Genomic DNA, 12,636 nt, shown 5'->3' with positions numbered 1-12,636 from the left:
GAAATTGAAAAATAATTTTTTAATTAAAGTTTATTGGGGTGACAATTGTTAGTAAAGTTACATAGATTTCAGGTGTACAATTCTGTATTACATCAGCTATAAATACCGTTGTTCACCCAGAGTCAGTTCTCCTTCCATCACCATATATTTGATCTCCCACACCTTCATCTCCCACCCTCCTCCCCCCTTACCCTCTGGTAACCACTAAACTATTGTCTGTGTCTATGAGTTTTTGTTTCTCATTTGTTTGTCTTGTTCTTTTGTGGTTTTTGGTTTATATACCACATATCAGTGAAATCATATTGTTCTCTGCTTTTTGTGTCTGACTTGTTTTGCTTAGCATTATAATCTCAAGATCCATCCATATTGTCACAAATGGTCCTATTTCATCTTTTCTTACCGCCGAATAGTATTCCATTGTGTATATATTACCACAACTTCTTTATCCATTCATCTATTGAAGGACATTTTGGTTGTTTCCATGTCTTGGCCACCGTAAATAAAGCTGCAAAGAACATTGGAGCACACGTGTCTTTATGGATAAATGTTTTCAGATTTTTGGGGTATATACCCAGGAGAGGGATTGCTAAGTCATATGGTAATTCTATTCGTAATTTTTTGAGGAACCTCCACACTGCCTTCCATAGCGGCTGCACCAGTCTGCATTCCCACCAACAGTGTATGAGGGTTCCTTTTTCTCCACAGCCTCTCCAACACTTGTTATTATTTGTCTTGTTGATGATAGCCATTCTGACTGGGGTGAGGTGATCTCTCATTGTGGTTTTTATTTGCATTTCTCTGATGATTAGTGATGTTGAGCATTTTTTTCATACGTCTATTTGCATTTGTATGTCCTCTTTGGAGAAATGTCTCTTCAGGTCGTCTGCCCATTTTTCAATTGGGTTGTTTATTTTTTTGTTGTTGAGTTGCATGAGTTCCTTGTGTATTTTGGATATTAGCCCCTTATTGGAGGCACTGTTTGCAAAAATCTTCTCCCATTCAGTTGGTTGCCTCTTTATTTTGCCGATGGTTTCTTTTGCTGTGCAGAAGCTTTAAAAAAAAAAAAAAGCCAGCTTGTCCTCTGTCTGCTTTTCTGTCAGCACACGCCCTTCAGGATGTGAGAGTGAATTCATCAATAACAACAGCCCACTTGAGGCACTTGATGGCCATCTCCCTCATAAAGTGAGTCGTTATTTGGGTCTTGTTCACCATCTTTGTGATAAACAGAGCCCGAATGACTTTGCTGAGAAAGCAGCTCAACTAGCCCTTTCATTGCCCTGGTTACTTGTGATAACTCTGGCGGTACCTGAGTTACCACTTTTCCCTCATTCCATTAAATGGGAAAACAGCCTCTACAGGAATCCACACTTGCTTTGCGTGCTTCCTCCTCAGTAAGCCTGGGGAGCATGTGCTTGGAATGATTTGATGTCTTGGTCAATGATGCACCTAATGAAATGCCCTGTCACAGAAAATAGAAAGTCAAATAGCATTATTTGTAAATTTTGCTGTTTGGTTGTTCAGTAGTCAGCTGCTCAAACACTGATGCTGTGGGTGATTTCAGATGCTAATGAAGCCCCCAGGGGGCTGTTCCCTGGGGTTAGAAAAAACAAAGCAACAGTACAACTCTAAGACCTTGAACTAGACAAAGCCCTGGCACATTTTATACATTGCTGGCCACAGGCTACAGATGGGAAAAGCTTCCCCATTTGAGGAACTTGAGTCAATGACATTAATTATGCTTGTGACACCTCAGGAATTCATGATACATACTGCTTTTCCACTTCTAGAGCGACAGCTGTTTTTTAAGTTCATTAGAAGTTTATTTAAAATGCTATGAAGTTTGGCCACTCTAAAGAGATTAAAACTCTAGACTGCTGAGTTGCTCTGTGAGGCAAAGGACGGGGAAGGATTAGAAAGTCCCCAGTAGCTCTGGAGAGGAACAGGATACGAATAAGAGTGATGAACACTACAGTTTTTAGACACTGTATTTTAAGGTCTCATTTTGTGGCATAATCTTTAGAAGCACGGTCTCATAAAATCGTCTTCACGACGCAATGCGGTAAATATTGAGGTCTCTGAGAGCCAGGGAAACTGAGGCTCAGAGGCAGGGACTTGCCCTGGTGGGGGTGGCCGTGTCTTTACTTGAGGGTTCATCAGCCTAGAGGATTCTCAAGTGGATGGTGAAAACAGGTCTTGGGTACTTCACCGTGACCCTCAAGGGGTTCAGAACAAGCCTCCCCAAGATATGCCACTTCTACATGTGGATTATTTTGAGAAGAAGGCAATCAAGACCCTGCAGGTTCAGGAGCAACTTCTGCCCCTCCCTTAACTACTTAGAAGAATCTAAATTGGGCGCCTTGCCTGTAATAAGAGTTATTACCAGAAATAACTTTTTATGACCTATATACTCATGTGTGGCAGGGCAGACGTCTAATTACTGAACATCTGTTCTTCTTATCGTCTTGCAAATTACCCTCCTCCCCTCTGAAGCCCAGGGCGTGTTACCTCCTCTTAGCTCAGGATGTCACGTGTACCTCATTTTCCCTTTCTGTCTCAGAACCTCTCATGTATGTGGGGTCTCTAATGCTCTCATGTATGTTTCCCGTACCTACATACATATTTAAATTTGGTCATTTTTCTCTTGTTAATCTATCTCGTGTTGGTGTAATTATTAGACCAGCTGAAAGAACCCTGAAAGAAAGTTTCTTCCTCCCTCACATCCTGGTGCCTGTACTGGGAGCAGGTGTGGGCTCCTGGGTTTCAATGTTGTCTCTCAGGTGGTCTTCCCTTCCCCTCCTACCTTGGTAGTTACTCACCAGGGCTTAGCAGGCACTAATATGGCTTCCTTGCCTTTCTGCCAGATGGCGGCCACACAGTCTTACTGTGTTTGAGCAGCTATGGAGAGGAAGTCACCACAATTACTCAGTTTCTCCGTTTGACCACTTACAATGATGTTTTATCCCAATCAAAGTGATGTTTTATCCCAGTCAAAGATATGTGATATTTTATCCCAATCTAAGATATGGCCCACTTTCTAAATATGCTTTGGCAGAGTTTCCAGATAATTTGTAGGCTGACCTTGGGGATCAAATTCCTGGAACACTTAGGTGGGAAGGCCTCTTAGCCACCATGTAGTTGTTGGATGTTCTTATGTTACTGATGAGGTAACTGAGGCCCAACGAGGGTAAGGGGACCACACAAGGACACACAGAGGACAGCAGCCAGAATCTACCCCCTGAGTTACTGTGTGCGTGTTCATTCATCCATTTCCCTCACCAACTTAATTCTGTGTGAACAAAATGCTCCAGATGTTATCAACAGCCAACAAGACAGGTACAGCCCTTGCTCTCATAGAGTTTAGAATTGCATGTGGGGAGTGGGGGGCAATTAAAATGTATGCCTGGGAGATGTGGTCTGGTCTGGAGTCCAGGTGAGGCCTCATGGCTCAGTGACGCTGAGTTGAGCTCCAAAGGAAGAATAGAAATTGAACAGGGGAGAGGGTGAAGGGAAGTGATTCCCAGGATTGGAACAGCGTTTGTAGCAACAGGAAGAAGAGGGAAGAAGCAGCATATCTGTGGCATGGAAGGGAAGTGGCTACAGTGGCTGCAGTAGAGCGAGAGAGGACAAATGGCCAGAGGGTTGGCAGGACCAGGTATGCCGCCTGGAGCGCCACAGGGATTTAGTTCCCTCAGAGCAGTGGGTAGGATAGCGATCAGGGGAATGAGCTCGTTTATTTGCACTTAAACAGCATCCGTAGCTCCTGGGTCCACATTCCACTTGCCAGAGCAGCAGCTGGGCACTTGGTCAGCACACAGTGGACCTTCATGCCGTCATCCCAGAAATCCCCATGTTCTTTACCTGTTTTTGCCACTGTATGTAAATAAAATTATATGCTGTGAATGACTCAATTTATTTAAAAGAACTTAAAGATATTTATTGTACAACTGTTTAATGGTTTACTATTAGCCTATTAAAAACGCCGAAGGTGAAAGCAATTTGTCAAAAGATAACAAAATATTACTCTTTTTCTCAAAAACTATTGCAATATATCTAGGTGGATCCAGAATAACTATAACAGGCTGAAAAAAGAGAGAGAGAGAGAAGTGAAATGCAAACATCTAAGCATTAAACAGTTGCTTTTCTTAAAAGATGTATTTCCTTGACAGCCACCCCAGAGTTCCCTGCAGGAGACAGAGAAGCATGAATTTGTGACTTAAACTGAGGTCGATACTCAGTGTATTGCTTACTGGGAAGTATTTGAAAACTTAACACCCCAAGCACTGATGGGCTAAGGGAAACTGGATGGACTGCCCTTCAGCCATGGCCCATTACCCTCTGATAGCGGATGCAGAAAGCCTGGAATGAACTTGCCAGGGATCAAGCACGGCCCCGCGGAGCAGAGCAGCACAGGTGCAGAATCAGGCCACCAGAGTCCAAGTCCACTTCTGTTATTAACGAGGGGTGTTGCTGGAAAGCTCCATCGGCCTCTCTGAGCCTGAGTTTCTTCTGTAAAATGGGGCTAATGCTACCTGCCTAAAAGTGTGTGCAATCCAACAAGATAAGAAATGTGGAAGTAGAAGCCCCCCAAATGGAGACTCACAGTTCAGCAGGGTGGAGACCTTCACATGAATTCAGAGTTTCTTTTGTGAGGAGGCGTTCCATTGTGTTAGGATCTTTTTGGCAAGAATAATCCATAGACACAGTTAAAAGCATACACACAGGGTTGTTGGGTGTGCTGCTTTCATGGGGTCTCTATTGGGCACCAGCTGAATACACTCTTTGGCAAGGGGCTGCCCCATGTGGTGGTAGGGGGCCTGTTTTGCATGCAGATGCCCCTCGTGCCTCGTCTGCCCCCTCCTGCATCCTCCAACTTGAAGAGATCTGCAGCTTTTTAGAGAGACTGGGCTTCTCACCAGAGGCCTGTTGAGTTTGCCAATCCTGATGTATCATAAAATGTTTTATTCACTTTGTGACTCAGAAGGTTCATTTCTTCCCTGGGAAATCACTTTCCGCGAGGCAGAGGCCGGCATGCCCGCTGGGTTTCTGTGGTACACCAGCAGTATTGCAGGACTCCAGTGGCAACCTGCTAAAGAAAAAGAAATTGCAGCCCCCGAAGGCATTTAGATCCCACAGAGATGGCTAGAATTCTTCTTCCAGAATTTAGAATTGATTTTAAAAATCAAGAATGCCAGTGTGAGCTCATGCAATGCTCAGGTGGCATAGCGAGGAGACAGAGAAGAGGGCATCCAGTACACATTTTAAAGGGACAGTTAAGTTCTAGAAATGGTAAGTTTTGCAGAGGTCACCGAGATTTATACCTCCAGCGTAGTTTCCTCTTTCCTTTGGCGTTCCAGGGGGTCCAAAAAGCAAGCCAGTTACTGGAGCAGGTGGGAAAAAGTGCTTTCTGGAAACCACGGCTGGCCACATTTGAATGACTCGTAACACATTTCTCCCATTTTGCTCTTTCTTGCCTAGATTCTTTTGTTGGCGGCGTCATTGGCCTCATTTTTGCCTACATTTGCTACAGACAGCACTACCCCCCTCTGGCCAACACAGCTTGTCACAAACCATACGTCAGTCTCCAAGTCCCAAGCTCACTGAAGAAGGACGAGAGGCCCACAGCAGACAGCGCGCCCAGCATGCCTCTGGAGGGGATCACCGAAGGCCCCGTATGACTAGTATTTCGGGAGCATGGACGCTGAGCCCAGGGCACGCTCTTCCACCCCAACACCGTAACACAATAGAAGAGGTTTTCTGTAGTGTTTCTCATCACTTGTTTCTCAGCGTTCTCCTTCTGCTTCCATTTGGCCACTGTTGTTCCTGCCAACTCTAAATGTCTGCTTTCAACTCTCTTGAATTTGTAGAGGAAGGACACAGGAACAACCTCTGAGAGACGTGTGGAAGGAGGCTGCGAGGGTGGGGTGGGTGCAGCTCGGGCGAGTCCTCTGAGATGTTTGCTGTAACAGCCACCTTTCTATGTGTTCATGGTTGTGATACATAATAAAACCTCCTACCTGGAAGACATGGTGTTGGCCGTCTAGTGTAGCAAAAGTCATTTGGAAGTCAGTGGGTTTCACAGCTGAGGCCGGGTGGGGAGGCTGTGCTGCACTCAGGGCCCAGCTCCGGTGGCCCTCGGGCAGGAGCCCCTTTCCTGAAGAACCCCTGACCCCCCATGCCCACCCCAGGTAGCCTGTGTGTCCTCAGTAGGCACTGGAGCACTGGGCATGGGAAGTGACTCAGCCTATTTGGACCAGTGCAGAGGCTTCTGGACTCAAAGCTCCCACAGCCCGGGGGCTCAGGTGAAGACAGAGCCTGTGTCTGACCCCACGGTCAACTGTGGATGGTGATGGGACAGGGGCATGGTGGCACTGTTGTTCCCTTTCTCCCAGCTCTCAGGTTGTCGCTCCCATGGAGGTGCGGTGGTTTCCTGTTCGCGGTATTACTGGTTCCTAGGTGCCACCCTGAATCAAATTCTGGGAAAGGAGAGCCAGGAATCTGTGTAGTAAACATTCACCCACAGGTGATTCTCAGGCCCCTATGGCTGGGAGCCCTGCTTCTGCCTCCTCTGTCCCCGAGGCACAGAATGGAGAGGAGACTGTGTGCTTTCGGTGTCTGCCCTTGGAGGGAGGCGTCTCCAAAATGATAATGTTTATTTTTGGTCAGTATTTCGCAGTTAGCACGTTGTGTGTTGTGGGATCACTATTGACTCATCTGCTTAAGCCGCAATCCTAGGCGTCTCCCCGATGGTTTCTCTTCCTCTGATTCTCTTTGTCCAGTTCCCTTCGGTAACTCTTCTTGGTCCTCCCTTCAAACACACCTCACACTTACCCATCCTCCCACCTTCGCTGCTGCCCGCTGAGTCCAAGTCGCCACCTTGTTCACTTAAGTTTCTGTGGTGCCTCCTATTGCCATGACCTCCTCCCCTCCCTAATCCCCCTCCACTCGGGAGCCAGGGTCTGTGTGTCTGTAGAAATGATGCCTAAATAAGGCATCATTTATACAGAATTAACGTCACCTATTTTAAGTGTTCAGCACTTTGAATTGTGATCATTGTCTCCAGTAGTTCAGCCACCACCACAGTCAAGACACAGGGCTGCTTCCTCGTGCTAGAAGTTTCCTTTTGTTCCTCTGCTGTCCATTCCCTCCTCCCATCCCCAGCCCCAGGCAACCACGCATCCCCTTTCTGTTGTTACACTTTCACCTTTTCTAGAATGTCATATAAATACAATGACACACTATTTTCTACTTCTGTTTATTTCCAGCTACCTCATGTCCACCTCACGGGGAATCACCTCTGGGTCCCTTCTCCCCTTTGCTCATGGTGCCTCCTCTCTGTTTATCGAACCAGCTGAGGGGTTTCTTGCCTCTGCACCCGACAGCTGCTTCTCAGTTCCTCAGAGCCCTGCTGTCTGTCTCTCCTCGGGTCTCGGCTTAGATGCCATCTCCTCAGAGCTCTCACCGAGCGGTTCTGCACTCTCTTCTCACAACACCCGTCTACACACACACACACACACACACACACGCACGCACACACAAATATATTTCTCTCATATTTTCCTATTAAGTTCCTTCATGTCACGGTTATATTGTTCATATATTCTATGGGTTGAATTGTGTCCCTCAAAATTCGTATTTTGCTGTCCTCACCCTGCATACCTCAGGATGTGATCTTATTTGGGGAAAGAGTCTTTACAGGAGGTTAATCAATTACAATGAAGCCACTAGGGTGGGCCCTAATCCAGTATGACTGGTGTCCTTCTATGAGGGGTGCATGTGGAGACAGACGTTCACAGAGGGAGGCCTGGAACAGCCCTCAAAAGGAACCAAACTGCTGACCCTGACCTGGGACTCCTGGCCCCAGAACTATGAGACACATTTCTGTTGTTTAAGCCACCCAGTTTGTGATACTTTGTTACTATAGTCCTAGTGAATGAATACATTCTGCCCTCTCCAGAGTGAGGGTCTCATGGGAGCAGAGATCCCTCTGTCTCATTCACAGCTCTGTCCCCAGGGCCTGGCACAGAACCTGGCACAGTGGGGCCCTTGCTATGTTGCTGAGTTAATGAATGGGCACATCGTTTTATGTTTTCTCACCATTATCCCTCTAAGCTTGTAAGGTTGGCTCATCAAGTTTAGGTGACCTGCTCAAGGTGACACATCTAAAAGCAGGAGCATTCCTGATTCCCCGCCTGTGGCATTCCAATTACTCCATAGTTTCTTGAGGGCCTTGCTGAGTGAAATAAAATCTACTGTCCTCCCCATCTTATGGAGATGGAGTGCTTATTCTCTGAAAGTGTATCAGAAGATTCAAAGTTATCTCATTCGGGCTGTGGGGAGAGAAGCAGAAATAACTGCAACATACCAACCAAACCCAGATACCTTGAAGGAGTTGATTTGCATTAAACAAGGCAAACCAACTTAACAAAAGTCTTTTTTTTGTTTAAGCTCAGTATTGACCATCAAACTAATTTACAAAGCAAACGCCCCAATCCATTCTCATATGATATAGTTTATTATAATTCGATTTACAAAGGGCTTTCAAGATGCTGTCTATTGCCCACATAGAGCTGCAGGCCTGCTGATTAAAACATACCTGCAAGCCAACAGGCATTTGCCAGAAAGGCCAGGAAAGGAGAGGCCAAGGTAGCTTTTAACCGACACCTGAAGGCCTATGAGGGCGCAAATTCAAAACACCAAGTGCATGTGGAGAAGTGTCTGGGGAATGAGGGTCGGCAGCGGATAGCTAATATATTACTACTTGAAGAGGCTGAGCCTTGAAGCAGGTTTGCAATAACATAGTCCAAGAAATAAAACGATTTTTTTCCCCAGGTGCCTAAGTGGTATAGTTCCTGCTTTAATGTGAAATTCGTTAAGTTTGGGGAATGACAGACAGAGCTTTTAATTTGCAGCTCAGCACTGGCGTGTTCTAACACTTGCAGCTTCTTTGCAGTGCTTCCTTCTGTCTCTGTCCTTTGGTGTCTTTTCTGGGTTTCTGTGTATTTCTGTGTGGCTCTGACGTCTATGCTCATTCCTCCCCTCGGCCAGGGTGTCTGCTCCTCCGTGTGTCTGTAGGTGGGTACGTGTGTCTCTGTCTCTCTTGTCACAGTATCTGGCGGCTCGTGCTGATATGTTTGGCCGGCTGCCTTAGGACTTCATTAACCTCCCCTCCACTGAAAGCCTAGCTCTTTTATGGAACGAAACAGCATTGTGGAGAGTGAAAAATCCCTTTAAGTGTGTGAATGCTATCTCATTCTGGGACCTGGGACAGGAACTTGGTCATTTCAGTAAGAAAGACCTTTGAAATCTTTACAATTATCCTCACACTCTTGCCCTCGCCCCACTCCTTCCGACACCTGAATGATGGGTGAAGGGTGCCAAATGCTCATTGGCTGATCCAGGAAGGGTAGGGTAATTAATTGAGATATTAGTTTGGATTCTGTCTTTGCTGTTCATCCGACTCACAGAAAAGAATGAGCGCCTTTGCTGCCTTGTGTTCTGGGTTCCTCTCCACCCCAGCTCTTGAGGACCTGCTTGTCTCGATGGCCCGAGGTTACTGTGGGGAAGGTGCTGGGTATTCCAGGGGCATCAGGGAGGGCACGGAGGGCCTTGGCGGTGGGAGGGGCAAAAGGAACACAAGGTTGTCTGTCAAGCTCTGGCTTGGGCACTGAAGAGACATCCGTGCATAAAACACAAATGTTTCTGTGAACATGGAGATCACACGGGGAAAAGACTGAGAGCTGGGATGGTCTGAAGGGGGCATGGGGGCGGTCTTCCTTGGTAATGTGGGAGAGTATGAAGGTTTGGTTGTGTGACCTTCTTAGAAAGGATGGACCCCCTCCCATTCCCACTCCTTACAGCCCCAACCTCAACCAAGATTGACAGACACCAGAGTGGCCAGGCAGTAGCAGAATCTCTGACCTGTGGAACCATGTGGGTTTGGGGTGTGAGTGGATTGACAGACTGAGGCAACCATAGGGACCCCCCTTCTTATAAGACCTGTGAGCCTTCCCGTGATGCTGGGTAGGGACAGGCCCCCAAGTCACTGAGGCTGAATTCCTTGCCAGGCCAGTGGGGACTCAGAGTAAAAGTGAATTTGACTTAAAGAAAATCAAGTAACATGGCATGTCTTGACCACTTAAGTTTGTAATTTCTGAGTTGTACCCAGACTTCAGTGGAAGGTGTGTGTTCAGTGGCATTGTACAGATATATCGGTGACGTTTTTGCTCTTCAGAATATTGTCCCTACTCCCCGTATATTTTGGAGTGAGGAGGGGCATTGACGTCAAATAGGCCTAGAGGTTTAGTTGAAAAAGTATAGCTGAGTGGGTAAGAGTGGCAGCTCTAGAATTCCTCTGATCTTAGCTCAAACACAGGTTTATACCCACAGGTTTCTATGCTAGCTCTGTCATGTGGCCTTGGACAAGTTACCTCAATTCCTTTACTCTGAGTTTGTTCATCTGAAAAGCGGTGATAATGACAGTTTTCACCTGAGGGATTACTATGAGAATTAAATAAATCAATGCATGTAACGCATCGGAAAAAGTGCTTGGCACCTGACAAGTACCAGGGAAATGCTGGTTCCTCTTTTTACTGGCTCCTGATTAATCTTGAAAAAGGAACTGTTAGTGAACACCTCACGAAGCTTTGAACTAGAAGACTTCTCAAGTTCAGTCTTTCTCTCAATCCCATGGATATGGGTCTCTCATATGGCTTAGTCTCTTCTCGTAACAGTGGGCAAAAGCCATGATTACAAATTGGACTGACCATGCAGTGTCTTAACACTTCGCAGAGAAAGACCTGGGGTTCACAGAGGACCAGCCAACAATCTGCGTCCTCTCAGGGAGAAGATAGGACAGGGTTTGGGTTGTGTGTGCGGCAGCATTCTTGGCACAGTTCACAAACACAGCTTCCCTACTTTGGAACACTGGACTCTCCAATAAATACTAAAACTCACCCCAAAGAGTAAGTGACTAATTTGACAAGCAAACTAAAAAGAAGAATAAAAGTGGAGAAGGCATTGAAACAAAGAATTTGCTAGAGAGTGCTGGGGTCGTAAAGCCTTTTACTTGCATGAACTTTGCGTCTCTATTGGGATATGGAGTAGCCCTGGGCTGCCTTACACTTTTGTTCATTTGGAGGCAGGAGGGGCATTGGATTCAAATAGGCCTAGAGTTTGAGACTGAGCTGTAAAAACAGACCTTCAAATCCTTTAAGCCCTGTGAAATGGATTCCTCGAGCACTGCTAGGTAGTGGATCCAAGATAGCCCTGAATAGCCCTTAGTGTTCTCATCTATAAATGTCAGTGATACGCTCCCTACTTAGTACCCAGGGTGGTCATCAGGCTTGTAAAGGAGGGAAAAACCGTCTTTTTCTTCCACCTTTCTAGGTTCTTGGCTGTGGCTCTATAACAAAACACAGATTAACAAGAGAAAATCAAGTGTATTACCGTATGTATCACACATGTAACACATAGGAGTACCCAGAAACCAGTAACTGGAGAGGTGGCTTAGAATTGAGGCTTGTGTAGCATCTTCAACCAAGAACAATAAATGTGTAGATAAATGCCAAGAAAAAAGAAAAAGGATTTTAGGCTTCCAAAGGCAGCAGAACTATGGGAAGGTAAAAATATATGGGGAAGTGATGGTAGATAAAGGCTAGTTAGTAAAGCTTTTTATACAGATTTCCCTGGTGCCATCTCCAGACTGATGAGGGTCTAAAGCTGTCTCTAGTGATCAACTTTTGTCCTTCCTGATAGAGAAAAGAGAGGGGTAGGGACACCTTTGTAAATTTATGTCCAGTTTTTAGGCAAATAAGGGGAGAGCAGAGGGTTTTTGTGTGTTTGTTTGCTTTTTGTATCTGCTTATTAAGTGCCTTCAGTGTCATATTTTGGGGTGACATATACTAGTTTCCTTCAGTGCCCACTTCAGGCTCACATGAGACTGAAGGAGTGTGAAAGCTAAGGAATCTGACCAGAAAAGATTTTATGTTCTCTCTCTTCCTCACTATGCCCTTATATCTGTAAGCAGGCATTTGCGGAATGAATGGCTAGATTAGATGTTGAGTGGATAGTCATGAAGCAGAGTATGGAGGTTCAAATAACACCTTTGGCAGTGCCAGCTGGGGCTGTGCCCCATAGCCAAGGCTGGTCTCTTCTCCTTGACCTTGATCTGCTGCCAGAGAGTCACAAGACCTCTTTGCTTTGAAAACATCACTCCGAATTCTTTCATCAGTTGAAATCGCCATATGGGGACCTGTCTCAAAAGAACTTCTGAGAGAGGGAATGACGATGAGTCAGTAGGAGTGACTAACAGAGAGTCTAGAGAGAAGACGTTGCCATTTTGTGGCCACTTAAATGGATTCACCAGCCAGAAAGAAGGCTCCTGGTAGCTTTCTGTGGCTTTCAGAACAATCTCTCCTGCTTGTCTAACATTAAGAGGAATAGAACACTAGGGAGAAGCATCAATATAATTAACAAACTTAGAAATGGTGATCCCTGGTAAGTCTAATGAAACAGAAAATAACAGAGAAATGTCTGTGACTTTACAAGTTCACACTGGGAACTTCCCTCTTAAGTAATGAATCATGACAGTGGCTTCACTTTTACCATGTTTCCCTGAAAAAAAACACCTATCAGCTC

The 12,636-nt window shown here is 45.8% G+C and overlaps 1 protein-coding gene across 3 annotated transcripts in view; it reads left to right on the top strand.

The window, feature by feature from the left end:
• PLPP4 (phospholipid phosphatase 4) overlaps window positions 1-6,014 on the top strand; it is a 107,146-nt gene extending 101,132 nt beyond the window's left edge. For 2 of the 3 annotated variants that reach the window (XM_074338969.2, XM_019752894.3), the window contains one exon: window positions 5,476-6,014. In XM_074338969.2, the coding sequence (XP_074195070.1) occupies window positions 5,476-5,675 (200 nt within the window). In that variant the 3' untranslated portion in view covers window positions 5,676-6,014. The remainder of the gene's footprint in view (window positions 1-5,475) is intronic. The other variant, XM_019752896.3, reaches the window with a different exon arrangement.
• Window positions 6,015-12,636: the final 6,622 nt, after the last annotated feature.

This window comes from Rhinolophus sinicus, chromosome 15, assembly GCF_057876585.1.
Source record: "Rhinolophus sinicus isolate RSI-liver-muscle chromosome 15, RSI-T2T, whole genome shotgun sequence".
In the NCBI taxonomy this organism is placed as follows: domain Eukaryota; kingdom Metazoa; phylum Chordata; class Mammalia; order Chiroptera; family Rhinolophidae; genus Rhinolophus; species Rhinolophus sinicus.
The sequence above is the reverse complement of the archived record's forward strand: the minus strand, read 5'-3'. Positions and strand labels throughout refer to the sequence as shown.